The sequence below is a fragment of the Pseudophryne corroboree genome, chromosome 8 (assembly GCF_028390025.1).
Source record: "Pseudophryne corroboree isolate aPseCor3 chromosome 8, aPseCor3.hap2, whole genome shotgun sequence".
NCBI lineage: Eukaryota > Metazoa > Chordata > Amphibia > Anura > Myobatrachidae > Pseudophryne > Pseudophryne corroboree.
This window is the reverse complement of record NC_086451.1, coordinates 401,122,554-401,143,236: the sequence shown is the minus strand read 5'-3', so window position 1 is coordinate 401,143,236 and position 20,683 is coordinate 401,122,554. Positions and strand designations below refer to the sequence as shown.

The 20,683-nt window shown below is 44.0% G+C and overlaps 1 protein-coding gene across 2 annotated transcripts in view; it reads right to left on the bottom strand.

Moving 5' to 3' along the window:
• LOC134949297 (cytochrome P450 2G1-like) overlaps window positions 1–20,683 on the bottom strand; it is a 182,438-nt gene that overhangs the window by 153,665 nt on the left and 8,090 nt on the right. For both annotated transcript variants that reach the window (XM_063937792.1, XM_063937793.1), the window contains exon 2: window positions 11,411–11,573. In XM_063937792.1, coding sequence (XP_063793862.1) covers window positions 11,411–11,573 — 163 coding nt within the window. The remainder of the gene's footprint in view (window positions 1–11,410; window positions 11,574–20,683) is intronic.

Genomic DNA, 20,683 nt, shown 5'->3' with positions numbered 1-20,683 from the left:
TGCACTGTGCTCTCAGTTAGCAGTATCAAGCTCCACTTTGCCTCCCAGATTGGGGGATTTGGTGTAGCTTATAGGGGGATGTAGTGTAGTGATATAGTGTACCATATTGGGTATGTAGTGTAGTAATGTATTGCAGTATATAGGGGCATGTAGTGCACTGATGTGGTGTAGCATATAAGGGGATGTAGTGTAGTGATGTAGTGTAGCATATAGGGTATGTAGTGCAGAGCATAGGGGCATGTAGTGTAGTGATGTAGTTCAGTGTGTAGGGGATGTAGTATAGTGATGTAGTGCAGTGGATAGGAGAATGTAGTGCAGTGACGAAGTGTTATGATATAGTGCAATGTATGGGGACACACAGTGGATCATGTAGTTGAACACACTGGCAGGGCATGTGATGCATACTGTAGGGCATTTGATGCACATAGGGGAATATTGTCCAATAGTATCTACTTTTTTCAAATTTCCTGGTAATCTGATATTTTAGTCTGACAGGGTTTGTTTTACTGTTGTTTTTTGGTTTTTTTTTTTGGGGGGGCGCAAACTATTGCCTTGCCCCGGGTGAAGAAAATCCTAGTTTCGGCCCTGAAATGGAGGAGCTAGTGGCATCACACAATGACCTCATTACTGCTCATGATCACCAACAAAGTGAACTGGAAGCATTCAAAAAGAAAATGGTGGCTATGGAGGATCATTCCAGATGGAACACTATAAAAATATGTGGATTACCTGATTCCGTAGCTAATGGAACTGCTGGATTTTGCTATGTCATTGTTCTGTAATCTGCTACCCAACATAGGAGACTCAGAACTGCTTATTGATCGGATACATCGCCTGTCTAAACCTCGTTCTTTACCTACTTCTTCACCTAGAGATACGTTACTGTTAGGTTCCTGGTGCTCAGAACAAGGGAGATGTTATGAAGTGAGTCCAGAGCACCAGGACGTAATGCTGGGAAAGGGGAATGGAAAGGGAATAGCCCCTGGCGCCCTATCTCCGTTGTCTCGCCCGTGCTGTCAGTACACTCTTGCGAGACTATGGTTGCTTGAGCCCATGGCAGCCGCGTTTGAAGGGCGGATTACGTCTGCCCAACTTCGATGCCCCCTCAGGTCTTAATGAGAGACAAAGAGTGAACCGAGACAGGGTGATAACAAGGGGCCCTCTAACTAAACAACAAGGCCAGGGGCTACTAACAAACCTAAAACCAAAGTATGTGCGGCTTGCCGCCAAAGGAAAAGAACAACAAAGGAAATGCTGACCACACGCCGACACAATACTTTTGTGTACCGGCGGTGACAGCATAAGCAGAACCCTCTGCAAAACACCAGTGACAGAAATAATAACGGAATACAGCGGCCTAGGCCGACGGACGCGGCAGAGCCGCTACTCACGGAACCGGTACGAATACTGGCAAACGGACAGGAACCCCCAATGCTGCCGACACAGACTCTCAGAACTGGAGGACAGGCAGAATCCCAAACGACAGACCGGTGGACACCAAGAAGCCAGAAACTCGACCAGGCATAGGCAAAGCCACAGGACTTCTGGACAGGAACACTTCACGGCAGGACACGGGATCAGACACAGGAATCGACACAGGGACTGACACAGGAATCGACACAGGAAGCAGCTCGACAGACACTGCTACACAGGAGCTCAGGAACTGGCAGGAACAAGCTCAGAACTCAAGCAGACTGGAAACCTAGAAATATCACCAGCGTCTGTGAATTGCACTCAGCCAGCATATAACAGAGAGGCCTAATTAATTATGTCATGCAGCTGCCCTGTTGCATGACTCCAAACTGACAAGATGCAATTAGCAGCCAGGTGAGGCTGAACACATGGGAACAGACTGCAATTACACAGACTGACCACTGACAGCAAACAATAATCCTCTAAACAAGAGCAAAGGGAAATCCTGGCCTGCAAGAGAACTATAAACATAAAAATAGGAATGAACCACTACCTGTGGTTCATAACAGCATCCTCTCCTTAAGGGAGAGCTCCAAGCACCCCATGACACCCACGGGGAACATAAACAGAAGTATAACATAAAATACCTAACCGACATGCAAAACAGGAATGAGCCACAGCCGTGGCTCATAACAGTACCCCCCCCTTAAGGAGGGGTCAAAGGACCCCAAAATACAGACTATCCAAAACAAGGGATACAAAAAAAAACCTGACACACTGGTCTAACAGACAAGAAAACAGAAACAAGCTGTAACAACAGCTTGTAACAGTGCCCTCCCCTTGACGGTGGCCACTGGACACAAGACAAGGATTTTTTTTTTTTTTTTTATCAAGGCAAGAGTCAAAAATTATTTATTTTTCTTCTTCTTCTTTTTACAAAGCTCTTTAGGTCTGACCAAGGTAATTCCCCAAACATTGTCTGAACTGATGGTACCACCCAGCAAGGCTGCGTTCAAATCAGAGATAGGTTTCTTACCCTTGGGAGCTGAACTTTCAGGCAAAGTACTCCTATTAGAAGAAGAAGTCAGAAAAGCACATCCTGCAGTCAAAACAACGGGCTGAGACTCTTGTGCCGAGTTTACAGTATTTGGTGGACTCTCAGCAGACAAGACGGGTGACTTAGAGGAACCTGAACCAATTTCTTTGGAACCATATCTTTTAATAATTGCATCACTGAATGCTGGAGGATCCTGAAGAATGGGATCTTCAGCTTTCATTAGGCTGGTCGCCCACTCAAAAGGCTCTCCTCTAAAAGAATAAATCAGATAGAGCACAAGGTTTTCTGAAGTGATGCCCAGAAATGGTCTAGACAACATAATAATGTAATAGTGTTTGTAAAGCGCCAGAAATTGGGCTAAGTCCCCATCAAAGATTATGGATGTTGAGATATCAACAGAGTCAGGATGTGTTTCCTTCCCATCTGACTGACTGGAGTGCTTTGCTAGGACCTGGTCACTATTGACCTTACTCGAGGCTGAGACTCTCTGAACCCCACCAGGGGCAGTGACTTTCTGAACCCCACACGGGGCAGTGGCCTCCGGGAACCCCGCTGGGGCAGTGGCCTCCGGGAACCCCGCTGGGGCAGTGGCCTCCGGGAACCCCGCTGGGGTCAGCACCTCGGATTCTTTTACTGGGACCGAGCCGTCGGCCTCCCCCACTGGGACCGAGCCATCGGCCTCCCTCACTAGGACCGAGCCATCGGCTTCCCTCACTGGGAGTGAGCCATTGGCCTCCCTCTCTGAGTCGATAATTATCGAAACTTCTCCCGGGACTATGACTTCCGGGACTTTTGCTGAAGCTATAACCTTCAGAACCTCCACAAATGCTATGCCTCTTAAGTTCTTTCCTGGGAAAGCGACCTCTAGACCCTTCTTTGAGGCTGCATCTCTCGAGACCCCACTTGGGGATATTACTTCAAAGATCCCTTCTGGGGTTTTGCTTCTCGAGTTCCCTTCTAGAACTATGGTTTTAGATACCCTTTCTGGGGTTGCGCTCTTCAAGTCCCTACCTGGGATAACAGCTTCTGAGACCCCTTCTGGTATGGAAACCTGAGCTATAATATTTGATGTCCCTCTATAAGCTAGAGCATCGGGTACCGCTCCAGCGCTCTGGGCATCGGGTACCGTTCCAGCACTCTGGGCATCGGGCACCGCTCCAGCACTCTGGGCGTCGGGCACCGCTCCAGCACTCTGGGCATTGGCTACCGCACCAAGATCCTGAGCATCGGGCACCTCTCCAGGACCCTGGGCAACGGGCACCACTCCAGGACCCTGGGCAACGGGCACCACTCCAGGACCCTGGGCAACGGGCACCACTCCAGGACCCTGGGCAACGGGCACCACTCCAGGACCCTGGGCAATGGGCACCACTCCAGGACCCTGGGCAACGGGCACCACTCCAGGACCCTGGGCAACGGGCACCACTCCAGGAACATGGGCATCGGGCACCACTCCAGGAACCTGGGCATCGGGCACCACTCCAGGGGCTTGCAACTCTGCTTCGACAGGAACCTCAAGAGTTGAGAGAAACATTCTCTTTTGATTCCTGAATCTATAATGGGGCTCCCTTGCCCAAGGACCCCAATTATAGGACAGAGAGCTTTTTAGTGTGGGTTGTGTGACAAGTACCTCTGCCACAGTAGAGACAGGAGTAGGTCTTGTATCCTGACTCAACTTGGCCAGAGGGCAAGACTCGTCACCCCACTTTGGCTTGCGCAACTCACAGGTCTGCAAATAGTGGCCTAAACCCCCACAATATAGGCATAAGTTTAAGTTTCTGCGATGCAGACGCTCCTCTTCTGAGAGCCTGGGCCGCAGAAAACTTTTAAACCTTTTCTCTTCAATTAAACCAGAGGATTCTCTTGTCACCATACTGTGAACAAGAGTCTCTTTAGAGATAGATGTACTCTCAACGACTTCTGGCAAGATGAGCAAGATTTTAGTCAGAAGGTTTTGCAGTTGCTTTAAAGATTGCTGCAAAACATCTAGTCGCTCTGGTCTCAAAGCACTGAAAGCAGAGTTCAGGGCTGAGAGAGATGCCTGCAGGGCTTGCATAGTAGACATAGGAGGATTTAAAACTAGACAAGACAAGGCAAGACTAGACAAGGCAAGACTAGACAAGGCAAGACTAGACAAGGCAAGACTGAATTTTAAAACTAGACAAAACAAGACTGGTTATTTTTTAAACACCGGACTGGATTCTAAACACCGGACTGGATTCTAAACACCGGACTGGATTCTGCACACTGAATTCTAGACAGGACTGGATTCTAAACTAGACACTGGACTGGGCCAAAAAAGAAAAAAGTTTTATTTCTTTTTTGTGGTATGGCTGGTGATAATGTTAGGTTCCTGGTGCTCAGAACAAGGGAGATGTTATGAAGTGAGTCCAGAGCACCAGGACGTAATGCTGGGAAAGGGGAATGGAAAGGGAATAGCCCCTGGCGCCCTATCTCCGTTGTCTCGCCCGTGCTGTCAGTACACTCTTGCGAGACTATGGTTGCTTGAGCCCATGGCAGCCGCGTTTGAAGGGCGGATTACGTCTGCCCAACTTCGATGCCCCCTCAGGTCTTAATGAGAGACAAAGAGTGAACCGAGACAGGGTGATAACAAGGGGCCCTCTAACTAAACAACAAGGCCAGGGGCTACTAACAAACCTAAAACCAAAGTATGTGCGGCTTGCCGCCAAAGGAAAAGAACAACAAAGGAAATGCTGACCACACGCCGACACAATACTTTTGTGTACCGGCAGTGACAGCATAAGCAGAACCCTCTGCAAAACACCAGTGACAGAAATAATAACGGAACACAGCGGCCTAGGCCGACGGACGCGGCAGAGCCGCTACACATGGAACCGGTACGAATACTGGCAAACGGACAGGAACCCCCAATGCTGCCGACACAGACTCTCAGAACTGGAGGACAGGCAGAATCCCAAACGACAGACCGGTGGACACCAAGAAGCCAGAAACTCGACCAGGCATAGGCAAAGCCACAGGACTTCTGGACAGGAATGCTTCACGGCAGGACACGGGATGAGACACAGGAATCGACACAGGGACTGACACAGGAATCGACACAGGAAGCAGCTCGATAGACACTGCTACACAGGAGCTCAGGAACTGGCAGGAACAAGCTCAGAACTCAAGCAGACTGGAAACCTAGAAATATCACCAGCATCTGTGAATTGCACTCAGCCAGCATATAACAGAGAGGCCTAATTAATTATGTCATGCAGCTGCCCTGTTGCATGACTCCAAACTGACAAGATGCAATTAGCAGCCAGGTGAGGCTGAACACATGGGAACAGACTGCAATTACACAGACTGACCACTGACAGCAAACAATAATCCTCTAAACCAGAGCAAAGGGAAATCCTGGCCTGCAAGAGAACTATAAACATAAAAATAGGAATGAACCACTACCTGTGGTTCATAACAGTATCGTCTCCTTAAGGGAGAGCTCCAAGCACCCCATGACACCCACGGGGAACATAAACAGAAGTATAACATAAAATACCTAACCGACATGCAAAACAGGAATGAGCCACAGCCGTGGCTCATAACATTTACTACGAGTACATTTCTTCACTATTAAGGAGCGTATTCTTCAGGCAGTGTGGGACGCAGAAGACTCTGAAATTCTAGGCAGATTACAAATCTACCAGGATTTCTCCACATTTACTATCTCTAAAAGACAATAATTGGCCCCTATTACATCTGCCCTCTGAGCTCGAGAGATCCGCTACAGATGGGGATTTCCAGTGAAATTGATAACTACCTATGACAGTTCCTTGTTTATTATATCTGATTTGGAGGCCGGAGTAAAATTGCTTGCGGACTGGGACATTTCTGTAAAATTGCCGACGGCTTCATAAAGAAGTCCCCCGCCTCGGTCGGAATGGTCTACTACCTGAATAAGCTCTGTAACCATTTCCATTACTTGTTTTACTATACCCTCTTAGAGATATACTGTTTCATACAGGTTCGATTTGTAGTATTGATTGCTATGGTTCGTTGAAAAAGTTTAAAATTCTTTATGTTGGTTCTAAATGTCTATCTTTACTATATGTCTAGATTATGTTTTCATTTAGATTATATTGGTATTTTAACTGGGATTGCAAATGAAGGCTACATCCTTTATAAGGCTATAGATTTCCTTTTCATATACCACATTACTGTGGTTAGAGATGGGCCTTCCTTACCCTTATTTGTATATGTTTTCAGTTATCCCTGTTTGACCCTGGGTGGCATGCCAAGGCCACTTGCCCCCCCTATTATCTACTGTATTCTTTTTCCCCTACAGTAGCAATGCAGACCTGATATACTGGGTCATTTTGTTTTTCTTCTTTTTCTATTTCCCTTATCTGTTCTCTCTTACTTCCTCCCCCTCCCCTATGGGATGTCACCAGTTCCAAAGTTTTTTGACTAAACCGTTATGGTAGGAATTGTCTCTTTAACCTAGAGATGAGTGGGTTTGTGTTTTATTCAGATTTACTCATTCTCAAAACGGAATCTTAATGGCTACCCAAAACAAGAGACCCGTGAGCCAATAAGATGTCATTTTGAGAACCGAGTAAATCCGAGTAATGCTGAGTAAAACCGAACCCGCTCATCTCTACTTTAAATGTTAAAGGTTTGAATTCCCCTAACAAACGTAGGTTAGCTTTGTCCTCCTTTTACAAATATAAAGCTGATATAGATGCCTTACAAGAAACCAACTTCTCCTCTCACAACCCACCTATATTTAAAGATCAGAGATAACCCATGGGTTATTTCGCTAATGGCTCATTTAGGAGGAATGGAGTGGCTATTTTATTTTGAAAAATATTTCTTTCACCCTGCATTCTCAGCATGCTGATAAATCGGGTCGTTACCTGATTCTCACAGGTGCTTTGGAAAATAAGCTTGTTACTATTGTGTCTTTATACGCCTCCAATTCAAATCAGGTAGCCTTTATTAGAAAACTTTGCTTATTTATTCAAAAGATACGTGTCGGATCCTTAATTCTATTGGGTGATTTTAATTTAGTACTTGACCCGAAACTGGATAAATCAACTCAGCCTTCTCCTGCAACAGCCAGCCATAGGCTAGTCCCATCGTTGGCTTTTTGTAATGTTTTAACTGAGATTGATCCATACGACATCTGGCGCATTCACAATCCCTCCAGTAGAGACTATACGTTTTTTTCACCAGTTCACAATTCCTCTTCATGTATTGACCTTATATTGTGTGATAAATGGACTTTACAACACTCTGGTTCCGTAGATATTTTACCCATCACTTGGTCCGATCACGCACCACTCTATTGGAAATGGGATATCAATAACGCATTCATACCCCCTAGACCAGAGGTTCTCAAACTCGGTCCTCGGGGGCACACACAGTGCATGTTTTGCAGGTCTCCTCACAGAATCGCAAGTGAAATAATTAGCTCCACCTGTGGACCTTTTAAAATGTGTCAGTGAGTAATTAATACACCTGTGCACCTGCTGGGTTACCTGCAAAACATGCACTGTGTGTGCCCCCGAGGACCGAGTTTGAGAACCTCTGCCCTAGACCATGGCGACTATCTCCCCACCTTTTATCTGACCCAATAGCGAAAAACTTTTCTGACTGTATTTCTTTATACATAGATACAAACTCCCCCTCTGATACTTCTATTAAAAATTTCTGTTGCGCATTTAAAGCAGTGGTCCGTGGTTCAGCTATAAAAGCCAGAGCTACCCTTAAACAACAAACCAAACAACTTCAAACCGATTTAGAAGATAAACTTAAAATAGCTGAAGATAAAAAAATAAACGACACCCTACTCACACCTTACGCAAGGAATTATCTGATATTCGTAGCCAAATACAAAAACTTTTAGTTGTTAAAACTCAGGCAACTCTCAATAGACAAAAGTTCTATTTAGTTGGCAATAGGCCTGGTAAAATGCTTGCACATCGGCTATGGGTTCAACAAGCTCGTAATAGGATTAAATATGTTATTTCCTCTACTGGTTCTAAATTAGCAAATCCTTTAGATATTGCTAACCAATTTGCAGATTATTACGCACAGTTGTATAATTTACAATCTGACCATCTAACACACCAACCTTCTGCTGAATCCAGACAATCCTTTTTATCCTCTGTTAATTTACCCTTCCTGACTCCCGACCAGCTAGATTCCTCAAATGCCTCTTGGACCTCTCTCGAAGTTGAGATGGTAATTAAATCACTCCCCAAAACAAGGCCCCTGGCCCTGATGGATTTAGTAATGATTTCTATATTCCCTTTGCTGATTGGTTTTCTAATACGTTGGCTTCTTTATTTAACAAAGTTACCCATGTTGGCTCCATCCAAGGAGAAATGTTAGAGGCCTAAGTAGTAGCAATTCCTAAACCAGGGAAGGACCCGGCCTATTGCCAAAATTACCGTCCAATTGCACTGCTTAATAGTGATGTAAAACTATATGCTACAATAATAGCTTCCCGTCTTAACGCTTAATGGTACACTTGGACCAGGTTGGGTTTGTGCCTGGCAGGCAGGCCTCCGATAAGACCCATACAGTCTTTCATTTGATTGATGCATCCTCTGGAGACGATGGTTTTCTTTTGCTCTCTCTGGATGCCGAGAAAGCATTCGACAGGTTGAACTGATCTTACATGCGCACTGTCCTAACTAAATATGGTTTTTCTGATCAGATTTTGTCATCAATCCTAGCATCATACAGTTCACCGATGGCAAGGGTGTTCAGTAATGGCTTCCTGTCAGACACATTCCCAATTTCTAATGGTAAACGTCAGGGTTGCCCTCTTTCGCCCCTGATATTTGTGCTAGTGATAGTACCTTTAGCTGCTAAGGTTAGATTGGACAATGCATTTCCAGGATTACCTTGTGGTCAATTTTCTCATAAACTATGTCTCTTTGCTGATGATGTACTTCTCTTTGTTTTACAACCTTCCTCCTCTCTGCCTCATCTACACTCTTTACTGAATAGTTTTAGCAAAGTCTCCTATTACAAATTAAACACAACCAAAACTGACGCTTTGCCTATCAATTTGTCAGATACAGTTATAGCTTCTTTGCGCTCTCGCTACCCACGTAATTGGAAATCTGACTTGTTTACATATCTAGGGATACATATTCCCTCCTCGACCGCTAAAGTCTTTTATGTGAATCTACCTTCCCTGATAGTTACCTTTCAAGCTTTGACATCCTCTTGGCTTTTATATGAAATATCCTGGTTAGGACGTTTAGCTGCATTTAAAATGACCTTATTGCCCAAGATTATGTATCTGTTTTGCACCATACCTTATTCTTTCCCTAAATATTATCTTGATAAATGCAGACTTATTTTGACAAAGTATTTATGGAAATCCCATCGCATTAAATTAGCACGCACTAGAATGATCCTTCCTCATACTCATGAAGGTCTTGCTCTCCCTGATTTAGTTTTATACCAGGACGCTTGTCTGCTAGCTCAACTAAAATATTGACGGTTGACATGTCGAGAGTGTTGGATGTTCGGATTACCCCCTAGAGGACTTGCTATGGACTTCAAAAGCCCTCTGTCCCTCAAATGTATCCAGTTTTCCTTCTATGATTTCATCTTTACGAGTGTGGGATAATCTAATAGGCAAACTTCCAGGATTTACTGCCCATATGCAGCACTTTCATTGAAAGCTTTAAGTAAGTTAATACCTCATTTGAATATTTCTGCTTGGAACGCCTGCAGTATTTCTTCTATAGGAGATTTGATGGATGGCAACACTCTCCTCACGTTTCCCCAAATACATGACCAATTCTCTCTCCTTCATAACAAACTATTTCATTACTTCCAAATTAGACACTGGTTTAAGAGCCTGCCCCATTCACAAACCCCTCCCAGCTCTATAACTCAATATGTTCTATCCCGTGTCTCTTTAACTGCTTCCTCTAAAGATATAACTTTTGGGTATAATACACTTATAGCATTAGCTCCATCCCAAAAGTCTAATGCTCAGAAACGCTGGGAGACAGCTTTAAACGTCACCATAACTGATATGCAATGGGAAAAATTGTATTGTTTAACATTCCATATGTATAGATGTTTAAATCATTCAGAAATGCATGTCAAACTATTGAACAGATTATATCTAACACCAGATAGGTTACACTCCTTTTGGCCTTCATGCTCTCAATATTGCTGGAGGAATTGCGGGGAAATAGACCACTTGTTTCATGTTTTTTGGTCATGTCCCTCACGCCGAACTTTCTGGTCAGATGTTTTCACACTGATAAATAAAGTTTTGCAAATGACCTTACACCCATCCCCTATGTTGGCGTTGCTTCATATTTACCCTAAGTTCCAGCTCATCATAGATATTTACTGGGACACATCTGTATAGCTGCAAGAGCCACTATAGCTCAGGCTTGGAAGCAGTCAGTAGCACACCCTGCTAAAAAAGTTTTTCACAAGATTCACTTTCTTTATACCATGGAGACTGCATACATTCCTTATTCCCCTTCCTCACTCATTGTGAGAAGGTTACCCTGGCATGACGATGTTACAGCGGGAGACGGTGCTGCCCTCATATCTCACCCCTCTCTCTCATCTCTATTCCAGTTTAGTCTCACTGAGAATCCTACCTCTTAATTGTTTCCTTGGTCACGATAACTGTAATACTATTACCTAGTTTGTCAAATTGTTTTTAATTTTGAGGTTGTTCTCCTCTACATACTTTTGCTATGTAGTTTTCTCTTGTTCATTTATTGATCAATATTATCTGGTTCACTAAAGTGTCCCTCTCTTTATCTTTATTGAATATATGTATGATGTTATTGGTGTATACATCCCCCTCCCCGTTTTCTAATGTTCCCCCTTCTATACTCCCCACTCTTTTTTCTGTACTCCCCATATCTGTATAAAATTTCAATATAAACTATTGATGTAAAAAAAAAAAAAAATATTACTCACCGTGATCCTTATAGAAAGGTTGCCAGCATGGTATGATCCCCCGATTTATGAAATCATCTCCACTGTCTAAATAGATTTCTTTCACTAATTTGTATCCAGTGACAATCACAATTGGACGGGACCCAAGATAGATGACAAACACATCACCATATTTCTCTCTGAGCTGAATGACATAAATAAAGCACATGAAGAACATTAGCTTATTATATTTGATATAGTGTGTTAATCAAACATAGCTATTTATTGAACAAAAAGCAACTGTGATAAATAGATTGATGAACAAACTGATAAAACATTTCTTCTCCTTGTACCAGCTTACCCAGTGACTATAACTTAAGTCTACAACTTGAAAGGGGTTGGATTCGTTATGCCGGAGTTTGAGATGCCAATGGTCAAAATATTGACTGCGACATCCAGCTGTTCAGAATCTCAACAGGGGGAAGATACTTTCCTTCCCCCAATGGCCCCCTAACCCTACCTTCATGCAGCTTAAACCTAACCCTCCCCCCCACACACATAGCCTAACCTTAACTCTCCCTGGTGCATCCTTAACCTAAACTTCCCTTCTTGCAGCCTAAAGATAACCCTCCCTTCCCCCTGCCAGCCTAAGCTTAACTCTCCCCGGGGGTGCCTAAACCTAACCTCCCCTCACTGCAGCCTAGCTCTAACCTTCCCCCTGCAGCCTAAACCTAACCTCCCACTTTCCTTCCCCCAATGGCCCCCTAACCCTACCTTCATGCAGCCTAAGTCTAACCCTCCCCCCACACACATAACCTAACCTTAACCCTCCCTGGTGCTTCCTTAACCCAACTCCCACTTCTTGCAGCATAAAGCTAACCCTCCCTCTCCCCCCCACTAGCCTAACCTTAACCCTCCCCAATGGTGCTTAATCCTAACCCCCCTTCCTGCAGCCTAAACCTAACCTCCCCTCACCGCAGCCTACACATAACCCTTCCCCCCACAGCCTAATCCTAACCTCCCACTTTGCGGCCTACCTCTCCAGCAGCCTGCAATGTCTCGTTCGGGATCCGGGGTGTCAGGATGCCAGCACTGGGAATGTGATCCCAGTCAGGATGCCAGCGCCGGCATTCCAAGGTGTGTCGGGTTTCCAGAGTTTGTATTTTGACTGCCAGGATCCAAAAAACCGGGTTCATGACCACATCCCCTTTAAAGGTCTGCTTACAGGACTGCCTGCCATCTGCAAGCAAGCATCTTAAGCATGTCTTATAAAACTGGAATTTGAATCTGATTTGGACTTAACTTTGGTCTACTCTATGCTCAGATATAACACTTTTCCAAGCACTACATCCCAAGCTACTTCTCCATCCCCCTTAAACATCATCTGGAAATTCTAGTGTTCACTATTATTACTACTGTTATTACAATCAGTCTTCACACTTCGCTCATAGGGGGTAATTCAGACCTCATCGCTCACTAGCAGTTTTTTGCAGTCCTGCGATCAGATTGTCGCCACCTACAGGGGAGTGTATTTTAGCTGTGCAAGTGTGCGAACTTGCTGAGCAGCACAACTAAACTTTGTGCAGTTTCTGAGTTGTTCAGAACTTACTCAGCCGCTGCGATCACATCAGCCTGTCCGGGACTGGAATTGACGTCAGACACCTGCCCTGCAAACGCTTGGACACGCCTGCGTTTTTCCAACAACTCCCAGAAAGTGGTCAGTTGCCAACACACAAACGCCTTCTTCCTGTCAATCTCTTTGCGATCCGCTGTGCGAATGGATTCTTCGTAAAACCCATCGCACAGAAATGATCTGCTTTGTTCCCGTGCAACGCGCCTGTGCATTGTGGTGCATACGCATGCACAGTTCTAACCTGATCGCAGTGCTGCAAAAAATGCTAGCAAGTGATCAGGTCTGAATGACCCCCATTATGCAGTATGTCAACTTTGTTATTAATCTGTTGTTATCTTAAACTTTACCTGCAATATGCTGACAACTTTCCATGTCTCCCCATATTACACCGTCATGCACCCTTCTCTCCTTTTTCTTCAATCTGTCCCCTGTCCCCTTCTAGGTGCTTCTCTGTTTTCTCTCTTTTTATTCTTCAGTTCTCCACTGTACAGTATTTTACACTTCTACAAATTGCTTATCCTTGCCACTATAAGCTTTGTAGTGCGGCCCAGATGGTTGCATTTCCTTTCAAGGACAGGTTGAACAACACATGGAGCTATTTGTTCACTGGGTGCTGCTTATATGGCATATGTACTGCTTATCTGGCACATTGTAACCAATGTAATGTGACCAAGAAGGCTGACTCTCCCGATAGTCTCATAAGAAGATTGAACAAATTATGGATCTGATGATTTGTTAAGGGTCATGTTTGTCACTTTAGTATTCTGTAGTTCCTTCTTAAGTGCCATTTTGTTCAGGCATTGCCTATATTGCTTACTGTACTAAGTAGTGCACCCATGATGACTGCCTTGCCTGGTACCTTTTTTGGGGCAGGATAAATAATCCTTGGAATTGATGACCCAAAATGACTTTTACACCTCTCTATTATGTTCATGGCTTCTGTATTTTCTGCAACTTTCTGTAAACCGTTCTTCAGACCTTTTTGAAGTAATTTGCTATAGAAATAAAATAATAATAATAATTATTATTACTACTATTATTATTACTATTATTATATTTTTGCCATCATAAATACATTTTTATTGTCAATATAAGCAATCATTTACTCTGCGTCAACTTAAAATAAGTAATAAATAGTGTTGTTCTGTTAATCTGATTACTTATTAATTTGACCCCCTAGCATATTCAGTAAGTAACACTGACCCTCACCTTCTGATTACAGATATATTTCTGGCAGTGTGTGGTGGCTGGTTCGGTGAAACTGCTGATGATTTGGCTTCTAAACATCACACATCAACAACAGTTTGCGGGGGATCCAGTCAGCATACTGTCATTCAGGATGCCGGCAGTCGGAATACAGACGCCGGAATCCCGGCACCGGTCACATTGCCGACAACAGAACCCTGACATGGATCAAAAAACCGGCAGCGGAATCTCAACTGCTGGCATCCCAAATGTAAGTATACCGGGGCGCCTTAGTGTCAGGCCATGAGGGGGGGACGGTGGGGGGGGGGATATTAGGTTTTGGCTGCAGGGTAGGGGGATGGTTAGGATTAGACTGTGGGCGAGGGGGATTAAGGTTAGGCTCCACTGGGAAGTGTTAGGGTTAGGCTGCAGCGGGGTGGAATGGTTAGGTATAGGTTGTTTGGGAGGGGGGGTTTGTTTTAGGCACCACCGAGGAGGGTTAGGATTATATGTAATGGATAACCCGCGCTTTAGAAATAATGTGGAGCTGCTCCTTTAAAAAAGGACTATCCCTATTGCTGCCTACCTTTCAGTCACGTCCAGACTGTAATTCTTTCTTGCGGATCGCGTCCTGCCGGCTGGTCCCTATTGCTGCCTACCTTTCAGTCACGTCCAGACTGTAATTCTTTCTTGCGGATCGCGTCCTGCCGGCTGGTCCCAATGCTGGTGCACGCGCTCCCGTCTTTACACCTGTTCGGCGCAGGTGGGATGACGTCAGGGCTTCACGCAGGAAAACAATCTGTGAGTGAAGCCCTGACGTCATCCCACCTGCGCCGAACAGGTGTAAAGACGGGAGCGCGTGCACCAGCATTGGGACCAGCCGGCAGGACGCGATCCGCAAGAAAGAATTACAGTCTGGACGTGACTGAAAGGTAGGCAGCAATAGGGATAGTTAGCTAGACGTCCCAACTGCAGCCGCAGTACGGACAAAAGTGCCGGCATTTATAAAAAGGACTCCCACACAGGACTACTCACATTAGCACGAAAGTGCTGTAAACATTTCTCACTAACCATTTTTTCTTTTCACAGGTGTTTGCAGAAAAATTCTTTTTCATTTAAATTTATTATTATTTTCTTTTTCCCTTATTTTTTTTTTTTTTTTTCTTTCATACATCTTAAGCGCTCCTTTCACTCCGTTTTAGGGTTAGGGTTAGCCTGTGGGGGATGAGGGAGGTTAGGGTGGTATCCGTTCAGATGGTCGAAAATGTTAAGGTCGACATTCACTAGGTCGACCACTATTGGTCGACATGGACAAATGTTTGACACATGAAAAGGTCAATATGTCTTTTTTTAAGATATTAGGAGGGCTCCTGTGATAGAGCCAATTAACTCTGAAGCAACAGAAGGTGCCCCACAGAAGTTGGAAGAGCAGCGATCACACTTTGATCCCACTGTGAACCCCATAGGTGCTGCTATACATGCAGGTGCCTTTTCAGGGCTTGTAGCCTGGTGGCAGGTGTCTCCATTGTCTCTGGGAGTTACACCCCTGGTGAGATATATATAACTGCCACACAAACCACGTTTAGTATATTTCCACATGGGTTTATTTAAAGCATGAAAATATATTTCTCTTGGCTTCTGTATGCTTCCTGACACAACCCCCAAACACCGACATCATATCACTCATGCTGTACCATTTGGGGCACTGCGAGTGACATAATACGCGGTGTAGCTACTACATATGCACATATCTGTAAGCATCCAAAAATTACGAAAAATTTGCTACAATGTCCACCTCTGAATCAGCTCTAAAATTTAAGGTGTGCACACACTATGGACCATTCTGTCTGATGCTCTGCCCAAGGTCTTCCAGCAGCAGTGACGCTTTTATGACTTTTCAGCATATATTTTAGACAAATGAGTTTTGTTGATCACAAGACAGACTGTAAAGGTGTCTACAGGGGCAAACACAGGATTTGTAGAAAGGGGTTTCCAGAGAGGAGTGGAGTCAAGCATGGGGGTGGAGGCTGAGGTGACCCAGTATTAGAGATGTACACTGGACACTTTTCATGTTTTGTGTTTTGGATTTGGATCTGGATTTAAAAAAAAAACAAAAAACAAAACATAAAAACAGCTAAAATCACATAATTTTTTTGTCTGTTTCTACAGTATTATTAACCTCAATATCATTAATTTCCACTCATTTCCAGTCTATTCTTAACACCTCACACCTCCTAATATTGTTTTTAGGCCAAAAGGTTGCACCAAGTTACTGTAGCTGGATGACTAAGCTATTCGACACAAGTGGGCCGCACATACACATGGCCCATCTAGGAGTGGCACCACAGTGGCAGACAGGATGGCAGTTTTAAAAACATAGACCCAAAGAGCACATAATGCAAAGAAAAAAAAAAGAGGCGCAAGATGGAATTGTCCTTGGTCCCTCCCACCCATCTATATATTGTTTAAACAAGACATGCACAGTTAATAAACCCATCATTTCAGCGACAGGTGGTGCCCCGGGAAAAAGCTTGCCAAGTTCTCTGAATCATAGCTAGCTACAAACATACCACCTCCATATTTGATGACTTTTCACATTATTAGAAGAGGCAAGAGGACAGCGCCAAGAAGGTGATTATAAATTAGATATGCACTTGCAATCGGGAACAACACAAAGGCTTTCACCTTCACTCCTACCTTGGTGTGGAACAGAAAGGACTTTAACCAATTACTGAACAAACTGAAAAACTAGGGGCCAAAGCCTCCGAATCTGTATCCCCTTCAACGTTTTCTGGGATTCTGATAGTCTCGTATTTAATGCTGGGATGCAAATAAATTGGTTTATACTAGAGATGTGCGGGTTCGGTTTTAGTTGGATTTACTTGGGTATTTCGGGTTTTGCTTATTGGCTATCCAAAATGCGTGTCATCCGTGATCCAATAAGATGCCGTTTCGAGCCCAGAGTAAATCCGAGTAAAACCGAACCCGCACATCTCTAGTTTATACCACAGGATCAAGATTGGATATTTTCCCCTCCACGGAGTCTGGGTTTCTGTGGGTTTCTTTTCATCCATTTTTTTCAATTGCATTTTTATTTACACATTTTGTGGCAGATGCCTTTTTTTTGTTTTTCACAGCTCCCAGTTACATGCATGTGAGCATACCTGTGTGTCTTGTTTATTTTATTCATATTTTATCTTTAAATAAAGCAGCCACTTAGATGATTTAGCAGCGCCTTGTGAGCCCCCACAGCAGCCCCGGATCAGGCAAGATGAGTTCGGGTGGGTTAGGTACAGTACTAAGCAGGACTGTGCAGTAAATATTTTGTTATTGAGCCCCTGCCCTAGTGGAGCTTAACACTCTACAGTCCAAACTCATTTCATACTATAAGTAGGACTGTGGGAGGAAGCAATGCTAACCTCTGTGCCCACAGCATGCCTCAGCCTGCCAAGCCAGACATCTTCCTGGCTGTAAGTCACCATGAGACTCCATACTGGGCCTTATTCAGTAACTGTTTGTGCCTCACAGGAGCTCCTGGCCCATCTAGTGCTGCAGTGCAATGGAAAGCTGAGATTTCATTTTGCTATGCAAGATCGCTGAAACTCTGTTCTTCTAACACCGTGAAGTATTGTGATAACCTTACGCAGCCCTTACATTGTACAATTGTTAAGGAGAAAACATTTACAAAATATAGGAAAAGAACACTGTACAACAAATGCACATTTGTCAAAATAATCCCAAAATGTGGAACATTAGTAAATCAAAATTAAGGTTGAATAATTGGAGCCATTAATTTGAGTCCTTAACATGAAATATTTGAGAAGAATCTCTCTCTAATGCTGGGTACACAGTGCACACTAGAAGATATATCTACTAAAGATGAGCGATTTCAAACAGGGCACCCCTGGAATTATATGGCAGACATATTATAGACATAGGTGTGTTTGGAAAATCTAGTTTTCTCCGGCAGTTGCCAGAAAAAATAAAGAAGGAGGAGCTATTGATGTGTCACGTTTCGCTTAAGCTGACAATTTTCTCACCAGCAGGTCTTTGCAGACTGTGTCCTCCAGAAAGAGAGATACAACGTAAGCTTTAAACCTAGAATCGAGCACGGTGGCCAAATGTAGTGATCTGAATTCAACAGATTGACCACCCTTAAATCCTGGCAAAGCAAATAAAGGTCTCCATCTACAAGTCCCACATACTTAGCGGAATCACTCCGTTTTAGCTCCTCCTTCAAATTCCCCAGCTGCTTCTGCAAAATCCTGATGAGGGGAATGACCTCACTCAAGTTTGCAGTGTCTGAACTGACTTCACATGTGGCAAGTTCAAAGGGTTGGCAAACCTTGCACAAAATGGAAGCGCTTGAGCCAGGTGCATTCCCCCTCCTTTGCCTATGTTACAGGTTGATGCATAGGCTTGAATGGCCTTTTGCTGCTCCTCCATCCTCTGAAGCATATAGTGGGTTGATTTCCACCTCGTTACTACCCCTTGCCTCAGGTGATGGCAGGGCAGGTTCAAGAGTGTTTGCTGGTGTTCCAGTCTTCGGCAAGCAGTCGCTGAATGTCGGAAGTGGCCCGCAATTTTTCTGGCTACTGACAGCATCTCCTGCATGCCCCTGTTATTTTTTAAAAATGGCACGTCTGGAATTTTCCCAGATGTAATGCACGCATAATATTGGTGGCATTGTCAGATATCACAAACACCCAGGAGAGTCTAAGTGGGGAAAGCCATTGTGCGATTATGTCTCTCAGTTTCTGTAAGAGGTTGTCAGCAGTGTGCCTCTTATGGAAACCGGTGATACACAGCATAGCCTGCCTAGGATCAAGTTGGTGTTTGTCAGATGCAGCTGCTGTTGTTGCTGCAGAAGGCAATACATCTACCCAGTGGGCTGTCGCAGTCATGTGTCATTTGTTTGCCCTGCTCCACTTGTCCACATGTCCATGGTTAAGTGGACAGTGGGTATAACTGCATTTTTAAGGACACTTTTCTTAGTGTCCCTGTACAGTCGCTTGCCTAGTGAAGTGGAATCTAAATGGGATTTGGTACCGGGGACACCATCAACTGTCTAAATCCCAATGCACTTTTGGCAGATACCGGATGCCTGTCTAACACCAGCATAGTTGTTATTGCCTCAGTAATCTGTTTTGCAACAGGGTGACTGCTGTCATATTTCTGCTTCCTCACAAAGGACTGTTGGACAGTAAATAGCTTAAAGTAGTACAAGTGGTCTTCTGACTTCCGCTCTGGGATGATGATCGACTCCCAACAGCAACAACAGAAGTGGCAGCAGTAGGTGTAGCGCTCACGGATCCTCCGAAGGAATCCCAGATAGAAGAGGACTCAGTGACATGGCCTGCAGGACTACTTCTAATCCTGAATGAGGAGGATATTTACGATGACGGAGTTGGAGGTGTGGATTGCAGGAGCTTGGATACAACAGAAAAAAGTGATTTAGATGTCAATGGACTGCTTACGCTCTTACCCCAAAGTTTCTGAACTTGAGAATGACTTATAAATGCGCTGCAGGTGATGCATAAAGGAGGATGTTTCTAGATTGTTAACGTCATTACCCCTACTTATTATGGATTGGCAAAGGCAACACATGGCTTGACACCTGTTGTCCGGATTTGTGGAGAAATAATTCCACACTTTAGAGGTGGATTTTTTGGTATTTTGCAGAGGCATGACTATGGCTTTTTCATCCCACGGACAACAAATGTCTCCACTGGTGCATCTTTTAAACAAACCACGTCACCATCAGAATCCTTATCATCAACTTCTTCCACAATGCCTGCTACACCAATATCCTCCACATCCTTTTGTACTTCTACAGTGACATCTTCAATCGCAATTTCAGCAACTGGACTAATGGTGATCTTCCCAACACTTGCAGAGTGTGTGCAAATGGTGGTAGGAGCCTCCTCTTCCAGTACAGTCTCGGAAAGGTAAGGCCTATCGCAACCTCAGACATACTTTGACTCTCCTTTGGGATTTGTGATATCTCTGAATGCGAACGCACAGTATTTTTCCTGTGTTTTGACAAGCTTTATTTTTTTAATTTTATGAGAGGGAGGAGGGCTTCTATCTTCATGAGAAGCAGAACCAACAGTCATGAACATAGATCAAGGCAATATTTTTTTTTTTAAATATTGCAACTTACATACACTATAATATATACATATTTACAAATAAATAAATAAAAGGAACAGCATTTACAAATCTTTATACTGGCAAAATCACATACCATTTCTCATTTGGCAAATAATTTAATCCTGCCTATTCATTTAATTTATAACTTGATTTAACGATCACCCAAAATTTACTATTTTTCCAATATAAACCTCCTCCACCACCTCCGTACTCCCCCCACTCCCACACACACACACACTCTCAAATTGCATTCTGCTTTCACCCTGGACATATCCAACATTTAGATGAGAAGTAATTAATGAATTTAGGTAGCCGTTTCAGTGTATGCAACCATTTTCAAAAAA